At 46.1% G+C, this 23,982-nt stretch overlaps 1 protein-coding gene across 1 annotated transcript in view; it reads right to left on the bottom strand.

Annotated features, from left to right (window-relative positions):
* Positions 1-7,055: 7,055 nt before the first annotated feature.
* Positions 7,056-23,982, bottom strand: part of mrps9 (mitochondrial ribosomal protein S9) — a 152,129-nt gene continuing 135,202 nt past the window's right edge. The window contains exons 9-11 of the mRNA XM_085998976.1: positions 9,667-9,775; positions 8,635-8,804; positions 7,056-7,738 (exon numbers count right to left, since the gene is read on the bottom strand). Of these exons, the coding sequence (XP_085855102.1) occupies positions 7,647-7,738; positions 8,635-8,804; positions 9,667-9,775 (371 nt within the window). The 3' untranslated portion in view covers positions 7,056-7,646. The remainder of the gene's footprint in view (positions 7,739-8,634; positions 8,805-9,666; positions 9,776-23,982) is intronic.

Raw genomic sequence — 23,982 nt, 5'->3', positions numbered from 1 at the left:
TGCTCAAGTGATATCAAGACTGGGGAAAGGAAGATGTTTCTACTTTTGGGAAACTGTCTAGCAATCCTGGTGACTAGAATGTACAGAATGACTAGATAGACAGTAAAATTCTCTAAAGCTTGGCTAAAGAGATAAATCTTGAAGACTTTCGAAGGGCGAGAGTTTGAGTGAAGGAGTTCCAAAGAGTAGGACGAATGCAGCAGAAGGGTTTGCTTCCAATGGTGGGGTGAAGTTAGAGTGGGTTGGACAGAGGGCCAGAGTCAGAGGCTCAGTGTGTTCTGGAGAAGTAATAGGGCTGGAGAAAATTGCAGAGAATGGTAGGGTGAGGCCAAGAGGGAATTAAAGGCAATTTTGAATTTAATGGGTTGGAGGACCAGAAGACAGTGCCAATCTGCAAGGATGGGAGTGATGGGTGACTGTGATTTAGTGCAGGACAGGCAGTGTTTTTGGACAAGTTGTTTTTATGGAGGAATAGAAGCCAGCACGGAGAGTATTAACGTACTTGTGTCTGGAGATAACAAAAGTATATGGTTTCCATGGCAGAGGAACTAAGGCAGGCAATGGTGTGGAGGTGGAAGCAGGTGGTCTTGGTGATGGAAAAATCAGTTCAGGGTCAAAGAGAATGCCAAGATTATAGCAATCTGGTTCAGCCTGAGAGTGTGACCAAGGAGAGGGATGGAGTCAGTGACAAATACAGCAGGGTTTGTGGCAAAAGTTAAAGACAATGAATTTGGTTTTGCCAATGATAAGTTGGGGAAAGTTGTGACAGCACAGAGGCAATTGAGGAGTTGAAAGAAATTGTGGACAGGTAGAGCTGGGTATCATCAGTGTATATGTGAAAGCTGACCCTATGCCCACTACACCAATGTGTTACCTTTTCAAATGTCAGCCTTGGCTCAGTGGTAGCACTTTCGCCTCAAAGTCAGAGTTCTGTGGGTTTAAACCTCACTCCTGACACTTGAGCACATAAGCCCCTCCATCACCAGGCTACTATGGCTGCAGTATGTATTATCTACATGATGCACTGCATACCATACTTACTTTTGACAGCACCTCCTAGCCCTACGACCAGTACTACCAAGGACAAGAACAGCAAAATCATGAAAACATCACTATCCCCAGATCACACACCACCCTATTTTAGACATTCCTTCATCTCTGGATCAAAATCCTGGAATTCCCTTCCTAACACTATCATGGGAGTATCATCAGTACAATGATTGCAGTGATGCAAGGAGAAGGTCCAGCACCACCACCACACACTCAGGGCTACTAGTGATGGATAATCAATACAGCCGAGCCAGCATCACCCACATCCTAATAATAAGGCATTTAGATCATCAAAACCTTGCTTTCCTGAGACCACATACAATTTGTTCTATCATGGAGTCTCAACTCATTTATCTTTTGAGGAACGAATCCAGAGTTACACTCTGCCTGAAAAGTAAATCAAACAAAGCTCCAGAAGATCTATCAAACTTTGCATCTTGCATTATTCATCCTTGGCCAGGTGCTGAGGAGATAAAATGTCAGTGATGTGCTCTCTAAAGGGGAAGGTACTTGATCATCATCTTGTCTATCGGTTGGCTGGGGTGTTGGGAAAGATGCCCTCTGTTTGGAAGCAGGCAAGGTTGATAAATGCTATACATCCTAATGTGTTAAAGCTCCAATCTGACAAATATGTGGATAGCCTAGAAAGAAAATTATTCTGGTAGCTTCACTGCTGCGGAGTTCTGATACCTTAAAGAAATTGCCTGCACCTATTGTAAATCTTTTGAGTCGCAGACTTTGGGGCTAGAATTGCTGGACTTCCAATAGTTCTGTGATAGGTCATGTGTCATGTGCAATGCAGCAAAAACAAGGACCCATGAACACGTTGACTAAATAAACTTTCACACAAGGCAGAATATCTGTAGTGTAATAAACATTAGGGAAGGTTAATACCCATCAGGAAACTGTTACCGATCATCCGAGTTATGCTGAGAGACAGAGCCACTCCACCACTTCATACAAGAGAAAGCAGAATACCATAAGGTTGAGCCATAAGTGTAAAATAAAGATAGAACAAACTAATTTGCATTTATTCGGCAATAGTAATGCTGTTGAATGTCAAGTGGTGATGGTTGGACTCTTGCTTGTTGGAGAGCACTGTTGCCTCACAGCGCCAGGGACCCGGGTGCGAATCCGGCCTCGGGTGACTGTCTGTGTGGAGTTTGCACATTCTCCCCGTGTTTGCGTGGGTTTTCTCCGGGTGCTCCGGTTTCCTCCCACAGTCCAAAGATGTGCAGGTTAGGTTGATTGGCTATGATAAATTGACCCTTAGTGTTAGGGGGATTAAATACGTGGGGTTACGGGGATAGGGTGGGATATGTGTTGATGTAGGGGTTACGGGGATAGGGTGGGATATGTGTTGATGTAGGGGTTACGGGGATCGGGTGGGATATGTGTCGGTGCAGGCTCGATGGGCCGAAATGGCCTCTATCTGCACTGTGGGGTTTTTGTGATATTGCACCTTTCAGGACATCCCAAGATGCTTCACAGCCAATGAAGTACTTTTGAAATGTAGTCACTGTTGTAATGTAGGTGACTGTAGCAACTACAGACAACGAGATAAATGATCAGATAATCTGTGTTAGTGGTGCTGGATGAGGCATGAATGTTGGCCAGGACACCAGAACTCCTTTGCTCTTCAAATATTGTCATGAGATCTTTTATTCCCTTAGTGCTGCACTGGAGTGTCAGCCTGGCTCATGTGCTCAAGTCTCAGAAGTGAACCCACGACCTTCTCATTCAGAAGCGAGAGTGCCAGCATTCAGCCAAGGCTGACACCTAGGACTATGAGGATTTCTTTAATGACAAGTTGTTTCTAATTGTTTAGAAGATGCTTCTAGTATGGATACTTATTCTTGCACCATTAGGTTCTAGACATAACAAAATAATTTAGCAGGGGGATGGGTACCAGGATGTAGCATTAGAAAGGATCAACAAGGTGCACAAAGGATTGAGAGAAACAGATAGCACTAGAGTAAGAAATAGTACGATATTAGGTGGGGTCAGACTAAGAGAGAATACAAGAAGGTCTAAGATAGGTTTAAAGTGCATGTGTGTAAACGCACAAAATGTGGTAAATAAGGTTGGTGAGCTGCAGGTGCAAATAGACACATGGGAATATGATGTTGTGGTGATAACAGATCTGGCTCAAAAAAGGGCATTGGCCACTAAATATTCCTGGATATAAGGTGTTCAGGAAAGATAGGAAAGGACAGAAAGGTGGTGGGGTGGCAGTATTGATTAAGGAGAATATTACAGTGCTGGAGAGAGAGGATGTCCTGGAGGGGTCAAGGACAGAATCTATTTGGTTAGAGTTAAGAAACAATAGAGGTGCCATTACACTACTAGGTGCATTCTATAGGCCACCAGCTAGTGGGAAGGATATAGAGGAGCAAATTTGCAGGGAATTAGAGAGGTGCAAGAACTATAGAGTAGTGATAATGGGGGGGACTTCAATTATCCCAATATAGACTAGGATAGTAATAGTGTAAAGGGCAGAGAGGGGGAAGAATTTCTGAAGTGTGTTCAGGAGAACTTTCTTAATCAGTACGTTTCCGGCCCAATAAGGATGTATTGCTAGATCTGGTTCTGGGGAATAAGCTGGGTCAAGTGTCAGTAGGGGAACATTTAGGGAACAGTGATCATAGTATCGTAAGGTTTAGATTAGCTATGGAAAAAGACAGGGAGCAAACTAGAGTAAAAATACTTAATTGGAGGAGGGCCAATTTCAGTGGGTTGAGAACAGATCTGGCCCGGGTAAATTGGAATCAAAGATTGGCAGGCAAAACTGTAATTGAACAATGGGCTGCCTTTAAAGAGGAGATGGTTCGGGTACAGACGAGGTACATTCCCACAAGAGGGGTTGGTAGGGCAACCAAAGCCAGAGCTTCCTGGATGATGAAAGAGATAGAGAGTAATATGAAGCTGAAAAAGGGGGCATATGACAGATGTCAGGTTGAGAACACAAGTGAGAACCAGGCTGAATATAGAAAGTTCAGAGGGGAAGCAAAAAAGAAAATAAGAGGGGCAAAGAGAGAGTATGAGAATAGATTGGCAGCTAACATAAAAGGAAATGCAAAAGTCTTCTATAGGCATATAAATAGAAAACGGGTAGTAAGAGGAGGGGTGGGGCTGATTAGGGACCAAAAAGGAGACCTACACATGGAGGTAGAGGGCATGGTTGAGTTACTAAATGAGTTCTTTGCATCTGTCTTCACCAAGGAAGAAGATGCTGCTGAAGTCATTGTGAAAGAGGAGGTAGTTGAGATGCTGGATGGGCTAAAAATTGATAAAGAGGTACTAGAAAGGCTAGCTGTACTTAAAGTAGACAAGTCACCAGGACCAGATGGGATGCATCCTACGATGCTGAGGGAAGTAAAGATGGAAATTGCAGAGGCACTGGCCATAATCTTAGATACGGGGGTGGTGCCAGAAGACGAGAGAATTGCAAATGTTACACCCTTGTTCAAAAAAGGGTGTAAGGATAAACCCAGCAATTACAGGCCAGTCAGTTTAACCTTGGTGGTGAAGTTTTTAGAAACGATAATTCGGGACAAAATTAACTTGTCACTTAGACAAGTGTGGATTAATTAAGGAAGGCCAGCATGGATTTGTTAAAGGCAAATCGTGTAGAAATAACTTGATAAGGGTTTTTTGATGAGTTAACAGAGAGGGTTGATGAGGGCAATGCAATGTGGTGTACATGGGCTTCTAAAAGGCGTTTGATAAAGTGCCACATAATAGGCTTGCCAGCAAAGTTGAAGCCTATAGAATAAAAGGGACAGTGGCAGCATGGATACAAAATTGGCTAAGTAACAGGAAACAGAGAGTAGTGGTGAACGGTTGTTTTACGGACTGGAGGAAAGTATACAGTGATGTTCCCCAGGAGTCACTATTAGGACCACTGCTTTTCTTGATATATATTAATGACTTGAACTTGGGTGTACAGATACACAATTTCAAAATTTGCAGATGACACAAAACTTGGAAGTAGAATGAACAGTGAAGAGGATAATGATAGACTTCAAGAGGGCATAGATAGGCTGGTGGAATGGGCGGACACGTGGCAGATGAAATTTAACGCTGAAAAGTGTGAAGTGATACATTTTGGTAGCAAGAATGAGGAGAGGACATAAACTAAAGGGTACAATTCTAAAGGGGGTGCAGGAACAGAGAGACCTGGGGGTATATATGCACAAATTGTTGAAGGTAGCAGGACAGGTTGAGAAATCGATTAAAAAGGCATACAGGATTCTGGGCTTTATAATTGGAGCCATATAGAGTACAAAGGCAAGAAAGGTATGATGACCCTTTATAAAACACTGGTTCAGCCTCAACTGGAGTATTGTGTCCAATTCTGGGCACCGCACTTTAGGAAGGATGTGAATGCCTTAGAGAGGGTGCAGAAAAGATTTACAAGAATGGTTCCAGGGATGATGGACTTCAGTTACGATAGCAAAATACTGCAGATGTTGGAAATCCGAAATAACAACAGAAAATGCTGGAAAAACTCAGCAAGTCAGGCAACATCTGTGGAGAGAAATTTGAGTTGACGTTTCGGGTTTGACCCTTCTTCAAAACTGGAGAGAAAAGGAACTAGATCGAAGGCAGGGCTGCGATCGGACAAAAGAATAAAAGAACCAAAAGAAGTAAAAGAGATTAGAAGCTAGACGAGATGGTAATAGGCTGTGATTAGGTGTAAAGTGTACTGGCAGGGCAAAAGATTTTCATTTTCACTTATATTTTTCCACTCCTTTCCTTTCCCCCCCCCCCCCCCTTTCCTTTTGTTTCTCTCTCACACCTGGCAGCTATCTTTTGCCCTGCCAGTACACTTTACACCTAATCACAGCCTATTACCATCTCGTCTAGCTTCTAATCTCTTTTACTTCTTTTGGTTCTTTTATTCTTTTGTCCGATCGCAGCCCTGCCTTCGATCTAGTTCCTTTTCTCTCCAGTTTTGAAGAAGGGTCAAACCCGAAACGTCAACTCAAATTTCTCTCCACAGATGTTGCCGGACTTGCTGAGTTTTTCCAGCATTTTCTGTTGTTATTATGGACTTCAGTTACGTGGATAGGCTAGAGAAGCTGGGGTTCTTCTCCTTAAAACAGAGAAGGTTGAGAAGAGATTTGATAGAGGTATTCAAAATTATCAGGGGTCTAGACAGAATAGATAGAGAGAAACTGTTCCCATTGGCAAAAGGGTCAAGAACCAGAGGATACAGATTTAAGATGACTGGCAGAAAAACCAAAGGTGACATGAGGAAAAACTTTTTTTACGCAGCGAGTGGTTATGATCTGGAATGCACTGCCTGAAAGGGTGGTGGAGGCTGCAACATTAAATAAATTTAAAATGGAGATAGACATTTTCCTAGCAGATAAGGGAATTAGGGGTTACAGGGGAGAGGGCAGGGAGTGGGACTAACTGAAGAGCTCTGGCAGAGAGCCGGCATGGGCTCGACAGGCTGAATGGCCTCCTTTGGTGTGGTAACGATTCTATGAAATGATCTGGGACCAGTTTAAAATCAAGACATCTCCATATTTACTAGAAAAAACCGAAGATCATATTTGAAAGCTTCAGCATTGGCTGACCTGGGAACACTTTCTCAGGAACACTACCAACATTTGCAAAAAGCAGAGCCAACATTTAACAAGACACTGGAAGCTGTGTAATTTGTAGGCAGAAGTTAATGTGGGATGAAATGTTCCAAAATAGATTCTGTTTTTTAAGCTCTTGTCTAAAAAGTCACTACCTTTTAAACACCAGAAAACCATTCAGCCCCATTTTAGTCACTTGATATGAATAGCCTCCCTGCAGTGGATACAAATGTTAACAGCAGAGTCTGACAGTTTGTATTAAAAGTTTTGATTTATACAATGTTGCAGTACAGCAAACACAAAAAATTGAGATAAGCAGAAACCAGGCATGACACCAGAACAAATTCTCCTCTCAAGCAAACCAAACAAATGTAAAAGCAATGATGCAAATAATGGAATTAAAAAGAACCATGCCTCTTAGGTAAAACTTTATTGGATCCAAGAAGAAAATGTGATACAGGGGTATCCCTCTGATTTTACTGAATCAATCTATGGGGGAGGGAGGGAAGAGAAAGAGGAAAAGTTTGAGAAGTGTTCACAAGATTCATCAAATAACTACAATGGGGTAGATTTTGAACTTGCCACCGGGTATAAAACTGTCATTGCAAATCGGCTGCTTGTTATAAAGCAGTTTCTACCCAGAGAAGTGTGCAGACCAGTGAACAAACAGCATCATAAAATATACAAAACCAACCACTTGAGGTACTGTGGAAAGAACTTGTGAATTAATATTGAGTGTTCTCAGTGCACAAAAAAAACTTTTACAGCCTAATAATAAATGAACTTTAAAAAAATGATGAAAGGACTCATTCCTAGAATCATTGCAGATAAATAAAACCATAGGTAGACTTGTTCTCATATGCAGGAAATTGAGATCTGAGACAATAATGATCTTGCAAGTCTTCGAATCTGTTTGAGCAGGTGTCCACACTACAGGTCTTGTTGAAGTTCTGCTTCTGATTTCAAACCACCTCAGGGTTGCTTCACAGGAAAAGCCACTGATTAACGTTTCTTCCATGTGAACTTCCTGCGCGCTCCCTCCTGACCAGGCTTCTTCCGCTCTCTCACACGAGGATCAGGAGTCAGTAAGCCAGCTGCAAAAAGTTGAAAAGAAAGTGAATGCAGAAGGTTAACTTCTCAGCTAAACCACCACCCGCCCGCACCCCCCCCCAAAAGAGGTATTGATCCTAATTTTTGCTTATACTTACAAAATTATGTACATGGGGGAAAAACCTAATGCACATTGGTTTAATCACTACTGTATAATCATAACTATATTTTTGTTAAAAAAGCATAGTTGTAAATTTGAAATTGTTCAATTTTGCAGCAATTCTGTATATTAACTGAACACAATTATGAATTGATTAATATCCATGCCTGGATTGAAATCTTCTAATATAAAATCATCCCTTTGTTTAAAAGGTGCACAAGTCACATTGGTGTCAAAATAATCAACTATCGCCAGGGGTATCTATGTCAAAGATCAGCTTCTATACATTAAAAAAAAATGGATTTTCCAAGGTTGCAGTTCTCTAAGGTCTATGACGTAACTAAAGTGGGCAGCTCTACAGTAACTTGTGCTTGAAACCATTCATCATTAGTTCTAATATTATTGTAACCAGTTCCAAACTTTAGTTGCTACCAATTTTGCTTAACTTCAACAAAATCAATAAAAAAGACTATAAAGTTGGTACGATGAATTTTATATTTGACCTACCTTTATTTATATATATTTATACCTTTTCCCCAAAACTTTAATCTTACTGAACCAAATACACGTGTGTATATCTATTCTAAAATTAGCACAAGGATACAGGACAGAAAAAAAATTCCTCAGTGAAATGCCAGTACCTTTTTCAGGTGCAGATTTTAAACTTTACCTCAATCTTAATGGAAAGGAAAGGCTAGGTTGCTGCCCATGTAGTAATATTTGCAATCAGCAGGTACCAGATGCAAATTATTTTGGAATTTAAACTGACATTCTAGTTACCTTGCCTCATGGATTCCACTTCTTTCTCTGTGATAAAGCTAAGCAGAGCCCTCGAAGAAGCCAAACGAATAGCTCCTGCCTGTGCAGACACCCCACCTCCAAATACTGTACATTCCATGTCGTGGCTCCCTAGTCGGTCCAGGAACTGGAAGGGGAACATTAACTGTTCTCTGGAAATCACAGGGGAGAAAATTGTTAAAACAAAACTATTGTACTTATATTATATTGATAGTATAAAATGATTTCCCATGGCACTGCTCATGGTGCGTCAGAGTTTATACTGTTGCAATGGAGGAGGTGCACATGGTTACTGAATGAAAATTGAGATATGTACTCAAGCAGTTCAGTGTTTTTTGATTGGTTCCTGTGAAATTTGAACAAGTAATTATGTATGGCACTGGATGTGTAAAAAAAATTGTAATGCTCATGGATAATTATTATTTTTAAACTTAAGTACATAAATAGTGTTTTCCTCACCCACTTGAGGTAGATGAAGAAATAAACTTGTCCCCTTCAAATTATAGTTACATAAATCAATCTGAGCTGGTAGCATGCTTTAAGTTCAATTAAAAACCCTTAAATATAGTTAGTTACATCATTCTCCTGTCTCCTCAGATAAAGTTCTTCAGAAGTTTACGGTGGCTGTTACTTTCTTTCAGGATAATGTGAAAGTACAAAGCTGCTTTTATACAGACTTTTAAAAAATGTTAGAGAGAGCAAAAACAAAGATTGGGGCTCTCACATGGGGAAAAGATAAACCTGAAATAAATATGAATAAACTTTAAAAAAATGTTAAAAACATTTTCTTAAAGTTTCTTAAAAATTAAATTTATCATGGAGAAATTTGAAACTCCACAAAATTAAAATTAGTTTTTCAGGGCCATAACATTTGTTTGCAATTTTAAATTCCCTTTTCCCAACTCTGCCCATTATAAAGGGTACACAACTCTGAAACAAGTTTTCTTAGACTTCAAAGCTTTGTGGAAGAAAATATTTGTACCATTCCACTTCAAACCAGTTGGACATGATTACCTTTCCTGTAGTGATGAAAAGTACAGCAAATAGTCCACCCCATTCACTGTTATCTTTCCACTTCCACGATCTCGAACTATGACTGTTGCTTTTGCTGTTTTTCTTTGACCTAAAGTTAAGATCAATAATGATTACTAACACAAATCTGTTTCAAGTTTCCTCATTTAACAGGTACAAACTACTTTGGCCAAGAGATGCTTCTTTCAGAAGCTGCTAAATTGGCCGTTCATTCACTCTTGTGTTAAGCTCAAACTTTTATCATTGTTCTAATGTAGGTTGTTTCTTTTAGTGTGTTATCATTAACACAAAGACCTGGAAAAAGTTAGCAGGGGCTGTAAACTTCTGCATGTTGTTCCACAGATCTGCAAGCAGAGCTCAAAGTATACATTGTAAAAACACCTTCCCCATAGCACCGCAGTAAACTGGTAGAACTATCAGAAATAGAATGGGCCAGAATTTGCTGTCAAAATAACAGAGAGGCTAATGGCACTTGCTGTTATTTATGTGCAAATGGTACAAGGAGCAAATGCGTGGTTAAACACGAACATCCAAAAGCTGCTGTCTGAGTTGTGCCACTTCCCCGGTAGCTTTGTGAAAACTGCATCTCGCTGTCTGCCTCACCACTGAAATGCATTGAATGGCTGAAGTTGCTGTATTTAATCTCAGACCCTGAGAGACCAGGAATAGATCTGAAGGAGAAGCGATTATGGGTCAGGTAGTGATTCTCTGCCCACCTTCCCTTAGTGCTGCCAGACTGCTGCTAATTTTTCTCTTTCCCATCCCCGCTGCAGAAAGTTAAACCATGTCATTTCAAGTGTAAATACCCATTTAACAACATGGTAAGTGTTAATTACTGCCAATCAACCTGTCTGGCATTGAAAATGAACTATTAGAAATATCATTCTTTCATGTATTGATTGTTGTTGGGAGATTACAAAAATGTAAAATTTTCCTTTTTGTCACTTTTTCCTCTCAATCAAATTTTTCCTTCCCTCTCTTTGGCCGGAATTTTCCCATTGCTGAGCGTGCAGGTTTGAGGGCAGGTCGGCAGTAAAAATCGTCGAAATTGCCAGCGCATTGGGAACCCGCTTACTTCCGCATTTAACTTGGGCGTGTTTGGAGGCGCACCATGGACCTGAATGGGAGAGGCGGGCGACCTCATTCAAGTAATTAAATGCTTATTGAGAGACTCTTAAGAGGGTTTTGAACAGTAGCTTTTGGCTTTAACTTCAGGAGCACGGGTATCACACACCTCGGGAACCTCGCCTGTGAAGGGGAAGTGGAAGCTCAGTGGCCATTGTGCGAGTGCATTAATTGAGAGCTGGGAAAAACACAAAGGCCCAGAAATTCATGTCGGGGGCTTCCCGCGGGTGCAAGCCCCCGACCTACACTTACATTGCGCGCCGACAGTTGAGGCCTGGGCCTGCGTGGATTTCCTGTCTGTGGCCCGGTCCAGCTCCCGGCACGCTGTGCTTGCGTGATCCAGCGGCGTACTTAGTGCGATGCGTCGGCTGGGACCACGTGAGCACTGGGCAACCAATCGGAGGAGGGAAAAGTCCATTCATGAGTTTGACATAAGACCTGTCAAACTCATGAAAACTCCAGGCGCCCAAAACAGTACATAACCTTAAAATAATTTTTTTTTAAATCACACTATTTAAATCAACTATAAATAACATTAAATAACCATTTTAAACAATAATTTAAATTTTTGAAAAAAATAATTTTATAAAAAATCGGAGCTAAAAATACACTTACCTTACTGTAAAGTATTTAAAAATAATAAACCTGTGGAAAAAATGTTCTAATTTTAATTAATTGACCACTTACCTTTTAAAATGAAGTCCTTACGTCTGCTTTTTTAATGTATAAAAAGTGGAGGCCTTCACGCACGGGCAAACCATCAAAAAAAAGGAAGTTCAACGTGCACGCGCTGCCTCATACGTCGCACACGTTTCACCTCTTAACCCCTGCTTTCAGGGGACTGGAAGTGCCGTTTTCCCGCGCATGCGCTGTGCATGCAAGAAACCGGCACTTCCATTGGGTCCACACGTGAGTACCCCGTGCGTACTCACGCGTTGGGACCCGAATTACTGGGCCAAATACTCCCACATTACACCTGATTATTTGGCTAATGGAAAGGCTTTTGCTGACTCCATTTTGTGCAGAGATTCAGCTGTCAGCAGTTTACAGGTCATTTCTGCAATCTCAGAAACCACTCTCACCACATTGCTAGTCACTATCACACATTGAGGGATTGGTCCTCTGATCTTCACTTTACCGGCCATCTATTACTTCAGCATGGGTGCCGCTTATACTCTCACCGTGGACCTCAGAATCGGACCAAGATGAGCCCTAGCACCAACACCACCAGCCCCAGCATCAACCACAACAGCAGCCTTCTCCTCAACAATGTGATGCGCTACAGGAGAGAGGGGTCAGCACAGGGCTGCACCGCGCCAGAGGCGATACCCCCAACACAGGGTATACAGGCAGAGTGATCTTCTTTGAAATGACTGAGCAGCAGTGCTTCAGAAGGCTCAGGCTATCGTGCCAGATCGTGGCAGACATTTGTAGCTTGCTAGAACAAGACCTGCTGCCCAGAGGACCTGGTGGACAAGCCTTACCAGTGGCTGTCAAATTCAACTCTGCCCTCAACTTCTTCACCTCGGCCTTCTTCCAGGGATCTGCTGCAGACATTTGTGGGATCTCGCTGCCCACAGATGCATCACCCAGTGACCTATGCCATGTTTGACAAGTCAGCCAATTATGTCAGGTTTGTCACTTATGAAGCCAGTGTTACTGAGCAGGCACTTGGCTTTGTGGCTCTAGCAGTCTTCCCACAGGTGCAGGGCATCATTGACTGTACACATGTGGCCATCAAGGCACCTCCTCAGCACCCAGGAATGTTTGTGAACCTCAATGTGCAGCTCGTCTGCAAAAGCTTCTCTTCCCGCTCCCGCATCGTTACCTCTGGTGATCCCAAGGATCTATCCTTGGCCCACTCCCATTTTTCATCTACACGTTGCCCCTTGGCGACATCATCCGAAAACAGAGCGTCAGTTTCCACATGTACGCTGACGACACCCAGCTCTACCTCACCACTTCTCTTGACCCCTCCACAGTCTCTAAATTGTCAGACTCCAGTTCTGGATGAGCAAAAATTTTCTCTAATTAAATATTGGGAAGACCAAAGCCATTGTTTTTGGTCCCAGCCACAAACTCTGTTCCCCAGTCACTGACTCCATCTCTCTCCCTAACATTTGTCTGAGGCTGAACCACACTGAAATGAGCTTCTAACCACATATCCGTAGCATAACTAACACCGCCTATTTCCACCTCCATAATAACGCCTATCTCCGCCCTTGCCTCAGCTCTTCCACTGCTGAAACCCTCATCCATGCCTCTGTTACCTCTAGACTTAACTATTTCAATGCACTCCTGGCTGGCCTCCCACATTCTACCCTACGTATACTTGGTCATCCAAAGCTCGGCTGCCCTCGTACTAACTTGCACCAAGTCCCGTTCACCCATCACCCCTGTGCTCGCTGACCTACATTGGCTCTCGGTTAAGCAATGCCTCAATTTCAAAATTCTCATCCTTGTTTTCAAATCCCTCCATGGCCTTGCCCCTCCCTATCTCTGTAATCTCCTCCAGCGCGCCCCCGCCCCCCACCCCGAGATATCTGCGCTCCTCTAATTCTGCCCTCTTGAGCATCCTTGATTATAATCGCTCAACCATTGGTGGCCGTGCCTTCTGTTGCCTAGGCCCTAAGCTCTGGAATTCCCTGCCTAAACCTCTCTTTCCTCCTTTAAGACGTTCCTTAAAACCTACCTCTTTGACCAAGCTTTTGGTCATCTGCCCTAATTTCTCCTTATATGGCTCGGTGTCAAATCTTTTGTCTTATAATACTCCTGTGAAGCACCTTGGGATGTTTTACTACGTTAAAGGCGCTATATAAATACAAGCTGTTGTTGTCTGCAACCATAAAAGATCATCATGCATGTGTGCACCAGATTCCCTGGCAGCTGTCATGGCTCTTTTGTGCTGCGCCAGTTCACATTCCCTCAGCTCTTCGGCCCTCCAAACAGACTTTCAGGCTGGCTGCTTGGAGACAAGGGCTATCCACTGAAGACGTGGTTCATGACACACTTGAGGAGGCCAAGGGGCTTTATAATGAGAGTCACATGTCCACCAGATGTGTCATAGAGCAAGCAATAAGCATGCTGAAGATACGCTTCAGATGCCTTGAGAGATCTGGAGGAGCCCTTCAGTACGCACCAGCCAGGGTCTCCATAAATCATTGTCGTTTGCTGCACGCTGCACAACATAGCGCGGAAGCGAGGATTGGAGCTGCAGGAGGAGCAAGGCGCAGAGCGCACAGCCTCTTCAGAGGACGAGGTGGAGGAGCGGGTGGAAGACTAGGAGGAGGTGGAGACGGCACCAGCAGCGGCGCACAATACTGCCTGGGAGGCCAGGGATGGACTCATCATGGCCAAATTTACTTAACTTGCTCCAATGCACCCATATGGCGTCTACATGCCATTGAGGTTAAATAATGTCTCACCATTCACTCCAAGTGACAAGGCCCCTTCCAAGGTAGCAGGCAAAAATGGACAAGACTGGAAAGTGGGGCAAAGAAACACATTTATCTGTCTCGTAAAAATAAAACTTAACACTAACATTTGTTCGTACACCCATGTGCATTTACTTTCGTGTCATTTTTCTTTTCTGAGTGTTTCTACGAGGTGCAACCCCTGTGTCAGCAGAGGTAGAGGCAGGCTGCTCACTTCCTTGCTGTGACTGGTTAGACACTTTTGGTGGACGTCCTCTGGGTTTTGAAGCCTGTGAGGAACCCGCCAAAGTCTGCTCCTCCTGCAACTGTGCAGAGGCAGACTCGGCCATCGGGATCCGAGAAAGCACGTGGGCTCTGACCGACGGGGAGGCAACGGGGGAGAAGTGGAAGCGTTTTGAGAAGAGCCTCCACTTCCATGTCCCTTCTCATGGGCCACCCGCACTTCCCTGCTAGCAAGGAGCAGGAGAGCACCTTGCTGCACAGCAGTGGGGCGATGAAGAACCAAGTCTACGTTTATATTCCTCCTTGAGATGAGGTCTATGAGCGTCTTTCATCTATTGTCCACAGCAAGCATGTTCTCGTGTGACTGGCACATTTGCTGCTCCATGCAGGTGGCCATCCTTTCCATGGAACAGCACATCGTCGCCATTGCCTGCAATATGGTGGTGCTCATGTTCGAGATGGACTACTCAATTTTCTGCACATTTGCAGACATCGTGACTGCAAAAGCTGTTAGAGCCTCATGCAAATGTTGCTGCCCCTCCAAGATCACTCTCTTTCTCCATGGTCCCCGAGGCTCAGCATCTGCATGCAGCTCAGCAGCGCTTGGAGCATCCTGCGCCCTTCGGCGAGGAATCTCTACTGCTGTCCCTGTCAACACCATCTGCTCTTACTCACTTGTGAAGTGTGATATCAGGTGACAATACTACTCTATCTTGCACAGGACCCACCGAGGTGTGCGCATCTGTGCTGGTGCTGGGTGCACTTGGGTCTGCTGACAGTGCTTCCTCTGAGGAGTCGTCCTCCTCCTCCGGCTGGACAGTGGAGGTGGGGTGTGGGTGGGCACTTGATGGACTGCTGGGAGAGTAAAGAGATGATTTAGAAGTGTTATATTAAGAATGGGTAATGTTACCATTATGCACATGATGAAAATTCACTGGCTGCTGACATCAGTCACCATATGAGTAACTGCTTTATGCCATGTGGCTGTATGAGATGTAATTCTGTTACCAGGTTGCTGGGAGGTCCCCCTCTCTCCGTCTCCCACTGCCAGCAGCTCTGCAACTCGAGATATCTCCAGGGCCTCCTCCTCTGCTGGAGTCAATTGAATGAATATTGGAGGGCCACCTCCAGTTCTTTGCCTCTCATTGTTGTAGGCTCTCTTCTCCTGCATGGAGGGAATGAAGAGAACTTTGAGTGAGAGTGATGGAAATGAGTGTAAGGAATGGATGGGTTACATCTGTAAAGGGTGACTATGAGGGAGTGGTGTGACATTGCCAAATGGCCTCCTCCTGTTGTGTTACTTGCTATGAATGCATTAGGATGAGGGTGAGTGTCAGGGTGGTTAATCAGATGGGGATGTGAGTATGTACATAAACAGAGAGGGATGGGTGGAGCTGCAAGGTAGGTTGGTGTGAGGAATGATGTGCAGGAGTAGGCTTGAGAAGGCAGAATGATGAGGATGTGGTGACAGGCACATCAGGATGAAGGTGAACGTGGCATTGCACTCACTTTTCCTGACCTCATAAGATCATTGAATCTTTTTCTGCACTGGATCCACATCCTCCTGACAACAACCCTGCTGCTGTCCTCCTCTGTGATCGCCAACCATGTCCTTTTGGTGTCTTTGCGTGGTCGTTTGTGCCTGTCACCAGGGAAGAGGAACTCCCTGCTCTCACTGCCTGCACCAGATCATCGAGGGATGCCTCGCTAAATCTTGGTGCGGCCCTCTGCCTTTGTGTATCCATGAGCGACACTTTTATAAGCTTTGTAACAGTAGTCAGGCCTCTGGAAATGACCTTGCACACTTCATCAAGTATCGGCGCTGGAAAGGAGTCATCGATGACATCATCAGACTGGCTCCATTTAACTGGGCCAGGAAACTCGCATGACTGGTTTAATTGGGGTCATTAGTAAAAGTCGCTCTGAACAACTCGCTGCTCAAAACATCACGTTTCCGACCCGCACGCACTAAACCCGACTCCAAGGTAAACATTCTGGCCTTCATTTCTCTTTCTGTACCTGATTTGACATTGAATTCACCTGCTCTTTATTCTTCCTTCAGTCCTTGCACTGTTTCTATCTCAAATCTTTAATCTGATTGGTTGAGATACACAGTTGCTTGCCCTGTTCACTCACGTTCCAGATGTCCTGTTCCCTTGTTGCGCCATTCTCAGCTTGCACTTTCAGCTACTTGCTACACAAAAAATTTAAAAACCTAAACGTGCAAGAGCAAGTCTAATGGCTTGCAAACAACAAATTATGGACCATTATTCCTGGTCAGGGAGAATCAAACATCAAACTTGCCTCCGTTTCCCTGGTCAGTTTCCCGTCAGGAAACCAGTACAGTTGAAGTAAAATTTGGAGCCAAGTTAAAAACAATTTAAAATACCCGATTAACATTTCCTAAGGACATTAATGCGCCAATAAGTACCTGCCTGCATCCAATTGGGAAATCCCCGACTTCTCGTCGGTATCCAAATGCGCCTCCGCTAAACCCGGGGTGAGCAAGATGGAGCCAGATTGCGCTGCTGCTCTAGCTTTTTAAAACCTCTCCACCTGCTCCCAAGGGTTAAAATTCCTCCCCCATGGAGTTTCAAATGATTTGACATATAGCATTTCTGATATAGAATCATAGCATGCTAAATTTAGAAAAGATGATTTGTTTATCACTTTATTCTGCAAGAACAGCAGCATAAAGTATTAAAAAAAATTGGCCAAGAAATTGCGGTCCTGATGACAGCAAACTGGCAGCGTTCGCTGTCATTTCACCTTTGAAACTGACCATAACTTCAGGATTTAGCACCTGAGCAGCCTAATGCAGAAATCCTGAAGTTGTGGTCTGTCATTCACTGCTCCTCCACAAGCTGTGTTGTGCCCACCTACTCTCTCTTTTGTCTCCCTTCCTCTCTTCTCCCCTTTGTGTCTCTCCTTCTCCCACTCCTTTCTCTTCCTCCTTTCTTTTCTCTCCTTCTCCCCATTCCTCTTTCCTCTCCCCATTCCTTCCCTCACCACTACTTCAATCCCTTTCTCTCCTTCCTCTCCCTCACTTACCCTTCCTCTCACTTCTCCCCTTCTACTTTCTCTCTCCTCCCCTTCCTCTTTCCTCCCTCGCCTCGCCATTCCTCCCTCTTTTTCCCATTCCTGTCTCTTTCCTCTCCCTCTTTCCTTTCAATCCCCTTCCTCTACCTTTTCTCTCCGTTTCTTTCTTTCTTTCATCTCCTCCTCTCCCCTTTCTCCCTTATCGCTCTCTTCTTCCCTTCCCTCTCCTCTCCCATTCCTTCCTCCCTCTATCTTTCTTCTATTCCCTCCCCTTCCCCTCTCTCTCCCCTCCACACCCCTCTCATCACCGTCCCTTTCCTCGCCCTCCCCCTCGCCGTTTCCTACCCTTCCTCTGCACACTATTTCCACCCATTCCTCTTTTTTCTGTTCCTTTTCTCTCCTCCCCTCCATCTCTTTCCCCCTTCCTCTATCCCTCTCCTCTCCCACCTTAACTTTCCTCCCCTAACACTTTTTTCTCTCTGCTTCCCCTTCATCTCTCTCTTTCTTCTCCCCTTCCTCTGGCTATTCTCTTCCACTCTCTTTTTGATCCCCCACTGCACTTCCTCTCCCACTTTCCTCTCTTCCTCACTCTCTGCGTTCCCTCCTTCTTCTTCTCCTCCTGCCATTTTCCTCTTCCTTTTTCTTTCCTCTCCACATCCTCTCCCTCTTTCTTCCATTTCTTCCTGATCTTTCCCCCCTTCCTCTCTCCTGCTTTCCTCTCCCTTTTCACTTCCTTTCCTCTCTCTTTTCACTTCCCTTCCTCTCTTGTCCCTCCCCTTACTGTTTCCTGTTCACTTCCCCTCTCCCCATCCTCCGCTTCCTCTCTTCTCCCCTTCCTTCCTCGCACCTCCCCCCTTCGTTTCTTGCTCCTCTACCCTCTATCTCCTTCCTCTCCCCATTCCTCCCCCTTTCTTCCCTCCATTTCCTCCCCACCTTTTCCTCCCCTTCCCTTCCTCTCCCCCTCGCGTCCTTCCTCCCTCTTCTCCGTCTCCTCTCCCTTCCCCTCCTCCCTCTTACCTCTCCCCATTCCTGCCTCCCTCTCTTACCTCTCCCCATTCCTGCCTCCCTCTCTTACCTCTCCCCCCTTCCTCTCTCTCTTACCTCTCCCCCTTCCTCCCTCTCTTACCTCTCCCCATCCCTTCCTCCCTCTCCCCCTTCCTCCCTCTCTTACCTCTCTCCATCCCTTCCTCCCTCTCCCCCTTCCTCCCTCTCTTACCTCTCCCCCTTCCTCCCTCTCTTACCTCTCCCCCTTCCTCCCTCTCTTACCTCTCCCCCCTTCCTCCCTCTCTTACCTCTTCCCCCCTTCCTCCCTCTCTTACCTCTTCCCCCCTTCCTCCCTCTCTTACCTCTCCCCCCCTTCCTCCCTCTCTTACCTCTCCCTCCTTCCTCCCTCTCTTACCTCTCCCCCCTTCCTCCCTCTTACCTCTCCCCCTTCCTCCCTCTTACCTCTCCCCCCTTCCTCCCTCTCTTACCTCTCCCCCCTTCCTCCCTCTCTTACCTCTCCCCCCTTCCTCCTTCTCTTACCTCTCCCCCCTTCTCCCTCTTACCTCTCCCCCTTCTTCCCTCTTACCTCTCCCCTTTCCTCCCTCTTACCTCTCCCCCTTCCTCCCTCTCTTACCTCTCCCCCTTCCTCCCTCTCTTACCTCTCCCCCCTTCCTCCCTCTCTTACCTCTCCCCCTTCCTCCCTTTCTTACCTCTCCCCCTTCCTCCCTCTCTTACCTCTCCCCCTTCCTCCCTCTCTTACCTCTCCCCCCTTCCTCCCTCTCTTACCTCTTCCCCCCTTCCTCCCTCTCTTACCTCTTCCCCCCTTCCTCCCTCTCTTACCTCTCCCCCCCTTCCTCCCTCTCTTACCTCTCCCTCCTTCCTCCCTCTCTTACCTCTCCCCCCTTCCTCCCTCTTACCTCTCCCCCCTTCCTCCCTCTTACCTCTCCCCCCTTCCTCCCTCTCTTACCTCTCCCCCCTTCCTCCCTCTCTTACCTCTCCCCCCTTCCTCCTTCTCTTACCTCTCCCCCCTTCCTCCCTCTTACCTCTCCCCCTTCTTCCCTCTTACCTCTCCCCTTTCCTCCCTCTTACCTCTCCCCCTTCCTCCCTCTCTTACCTCTCCCCCTTCCTCCCTCTCTTACCTCTCCCCCCTTCCTCCCTCTCTTACCTCTCCCCCTTCCTCCCTTTCTTACCTCTCCCCCTTCCTCCCTCTCTTACCTCTCCCCCTTCCTCCCTCTCTTACCTCTCCCCCCTTCCTCCCTCTCTTACCTCTCCCCCTTCCTCCCTTTCTTACCTCTCCCACCTCTCCCTCTTTCTTTAACATAAGACCACAAGAACATCAGAATTAGAAGCGGGAGTAGGCCATACGGCCCCCCATGCCTGTTCTGCCATTCAATAAGATCATGGCCGATCTTCGACCTCAACTCCACTTTCTTGCCCTATCCCCATATCCCTCGATTCCCCTAGAGTCCAAAAATCTATCTATCTCAGCCTTGAATATACTCAACGACTGAGCATCCACAGCACTTTGGGGCAGAGAATTCCAAAGATTCACAACCTTCTAAGTGAAGAAATTCCTCCTCATCTCCATCTTAAAAGGCCGGCCCCTTATCCTGAGACTATGCCACCTAATTCTAGGCTCTCCAGCCTCTTTGCTCTCCCCTTCTTCTTCCCTTTAAATTCCCCCCTTCCCCCACTTGGGTCCAGTTATCTCCCCAACCTCCAAGGCTGGTCGACCATGAAAGCTCCACTTGGTCTTGACACCCAATGTGTGATGCCATGGGAGATGGATGCTGAATTTGAGGTATTATTGATGGGAATATCTTATTTCTATACAGACTTTGAGAGCCTTAGCTATCAGCCAGTCTCTCACAGTTACTATGAAAGCTCTGTAGCACCATTACAAATCTGAAATCCTATAAATTGTTCAAGTCTACAAGTCCAATATGGAATGGAAATGTGTAGTTTGCTTAAGGATATCAAAATAGTAGGAGTCAATCCATTGTTTTTGTGGAATAAAGAAACAAGTTACGACCCGAGACAGGTGAGTTTTCTTGTCTCCTAAGGCTCATATCTCATTAATTGAAGCACTTTCAATCTGCTTCAAAAAAGTTATTTTTCTGAACTGTGGAAAATTTCTATAGAAGAGAACTCCCTCACCTAGGAGGCCAAATGCCTTGCCCTGACGTTTTAAAAGGAGGTGCACATCCAGTCTCAGTCGATGCTGAACTGAAGGGCTTTGAGACATGAGGACATAATATGGCGCTATAAAAATGCAAGTTCTTTCTTAGTATAGGTACATTCAGTGTCCCGATGATCACATTATTCTCAAAGAAGGAAAAGGATATTTCTGACCCAAGGTTCCCACAGAGATCAGCAGGGAATACCAAGGGCTCGATTTTGCCATTGGTGGCGGGTTGGGTGCGGGTCAGGTGTTCGGCGGGTCCCGCTCCCGCCTCCGCTGTCAGGCGGGATAAATTCGCAATTTTGCCCTAATTGGGCAATTGATTCCGTGTGCGCGCTCCCCTGGCCCAATTAGTCTTTTGGGTCTGAAACTCACCTCTGCTGACGTCATTTATCCAGCTGCATTTAAGGGCTCCAAACAGCCTTGGTTCATTTTCTCCCTCTGTACTTCCAGAGTGACTCCTGTGCTAAGTGTGTGATACTCCTGAAATGTCTAGCTCAAGGCCCAAGGCTTCACCTCGCTTCGATGATTACTCCCTCCATGCTCTGGTGGAGCGAGCCAGAGCTCAAAAGGAGGTGCTCTTTCCTTCCTCTGGGAGGAAAAAATCTCTCCAGCAGACCAAAGCTGTGTGCCTGCAACAGGCACAGGAAGTAAGTTCCAGATCGTTGTGCAGCAGAACTTGGCTGCAGTGCTGAAAGAGGTTCAATGACCTTGTCCGCACCTTTACCCTCATTCTGCTCCCCATCGCCTCGCAGCATCAGCACTCCGCATCATCAACCTAGTCCTACACATCCCACTTTACCCTTACATCACTTGCACCCTTAACCATCCTTCTCTCTCTATGCACACAATCACTCACTATTCGACTATGCTGCCCTCACACTCCCTATCACTGTTATGTAATGACAACAACTAACAACACACAGGGAGGGCCCTTGGTATTGGGACCTCACTCCATCTTTGTCTCCTTCTAAGCATCTATGCAATGGATTCTCTACACTCACTCCATCATTCTCACTCAAACTCCACTTGTCCCTCATTGCAGGAAAAGAGAGCCCACAACAAGAGGGAAAGGGTGAAGACAGGAGGAGGGCCACCTTCCATAGCCCATCTCACCAGCGCAGAGGAGACAGCCTCAGAGATTGTTGGAGCCGAGAAGGTTCTGGAAGTGGGGGACGGACAGACGGGTGCATCAGAGCAAGCTGATGACAGAATAATTTTGCACCTTTCTCATTTACATTGCATGAGTGACTGATAAGTCAATCTGTATGAGCATCAGAAGCCATATGATAATCTGCACAAGTCCATGTGCACGCAACTTTAATATCACATGTCTAACTCATGCCTTTACTCCCCCACAGGACCATCAACAGCCCCCCTCCCCACTGTCCAGGAGGAAGAGCCTGCGCCTGAAGACTCCTCAGAGGAACCTGCAACCTCTGAGGGCGCAGCGCCAGCAGAATTAAGCGCACACAGCACCAGCGCAGAAACGCACACCTCGGTCGGACCTTCGGGAGATAGAGTAGCGTTGTCACCTGGTGTATCACAGCTCACAAGTGAGCATCAGCAGCTGGTGGAGACAGGGACAGCAGTGGAGAGTCCTCTTCGGAGACTGCAGGACGCTTCCAGCTCTGCTCAGCTGCATGTGGACCATGTGCCTCTGGGTCCATCCAAAAAGAGAGCGATGCTGGAACTCCAGGTACAAATGGAGGAGTCTCTGGCAGGTTTTGTCTCCAGGGTTACTGCGAGTGTGGAAAGAATGGAGGAGTCCATGAGCAGTGCCTTTGTGGATGCAATGGCGCATGAGCGCACCGCCACGGAAAGGATAGCAACCTCCGTGGAAAGGCTGGCTACGGCCATGGAGGAAATAAGTCGCCAGAGTCAGGAAAACATGGTGAATATTCAGAATAGACTGACATCTCTGGAGGAGCGATGGGCAGCTATTGAGCAGAGAAACCAGAGCTTCATGGAAGTCCTTTTGAGTAGGACTGCCAGTGCAGATACGGGTCCTCATGGCCCCCCTGATGTACAGCAAGGTGCTGTCAAGCCACTTGCTAGCACTGAAGCGGGGCTGACCCATGAGAGGGATGTTGGTGGCAGGCAATAAGGAAGTGGGGGCTCCTCTCCAAGCGCTCACACAACCATGCCACTGAGTAACCCTCGGTCAGAGCCCCACCAGAGTCCTCACCCAACTGAGATGGGCGTCTCAGCCCCTGCACACACGCAGGAGGAGCAGACTGATGCCGAGCCCTCCCAGGCTTACAAACCCAGAGGATGCCCGCCAAAGGTGTCGAAGCAGGAGCAGCATGAAAGTGAGCAAGGTGCCTCCACATCTGCTGAAGCCACAGGGAAACCACTACGCAGGAGCACGCACAAGAGGAAGATAAAGCACAATTAGTCACTTGGGTGTTCTGTTCTGTATCATTTTTGACATTGTCATCCTTTTGTGAATGGATTAAACAGAAGTGATGGCAAACAGTTGAAGTTCTGGCCTATGTGATCTCGGAAATGGAAGTTCCACATTGAGCGCTCAGGGTGACTTGCATTTGTAATGATGGTGGTGAGAGTGATAGGAACCCACAGGTTCTTGTACATTGTGTATGGTGTGTCAAGAAGGTGCCAGCCACATTTGTTTCATTCGTCTACTTAAGCAAATCTGGCAACGATTAGTGCATCCCTTGCATCTTGGGCAGCAATGTGCTCGCGTGCTGCTGGAACTGGCGCATCCGCCTCTGCAAGATCCTCCTCCTCCTCCTCCTTCTCCTCATCTGAGGAGGCTATGCGCTGAGCCACTTGTTCCTCAGGCCACGATGCTGTGCGATGTTGTGCAGTGCACAGCAGACCACGACAATTCTGGAGACCCTGGCTGCGGAATATTGTAGGGCTCCACCCGATCTGTCAAGGCATCTGAATCGCATCTTCAGCAAGCCGATGGATCTGGTCGAAATGTGGCTGGCATTGTAGCGCTCTTCAGCTTTGTTCGATGGCCTCCTCAACGGTGTCATCAGCCACATCTTCAGGGGATAGCCCTTGTCTCCAAGTAGCCATCTGGAAAGTTGGTTTGGCAGATTGAAGAGTGGAGGCACACTAGACTGCCGCAGGATGAACGAGTCATGGCAACTGCCTGGGTACTTCGCGCTAACATGCAAAATATCCTTCCTGTGGTTACACACCAGCTACACGTTGAGGGAGTGGAAGCCCTTGCGGTTGACAAAAACAGCTGGGTTGTGATGGGGTGCCGTAAGAGCCACATGTGTGCAGTCTATGGCGTCCTGCACCCTTGGCAAGCCTGCCATATTTGCAAAGTCAACT

This window comes from Somniosus microcephalus, chromosome 10 (assembly GCF_052327205.1).
Source record: "Somniosus microcephalus isolate GS21.2 chromosome 10, FLI_Smic_1.0, whole genome shotgun sequence".
In the NCBI taxonomy this organism is placed as follows: domain Eukaryota; kingdom Metazoa; phylum Chordata; class Chondrichthyes; order Squaliformes; family Somniosidae; genus Somniosus; species Somniosus microcephalus.
This window is presented reverse-complemented; position numbering and strand designations above follow the sequence as displayed.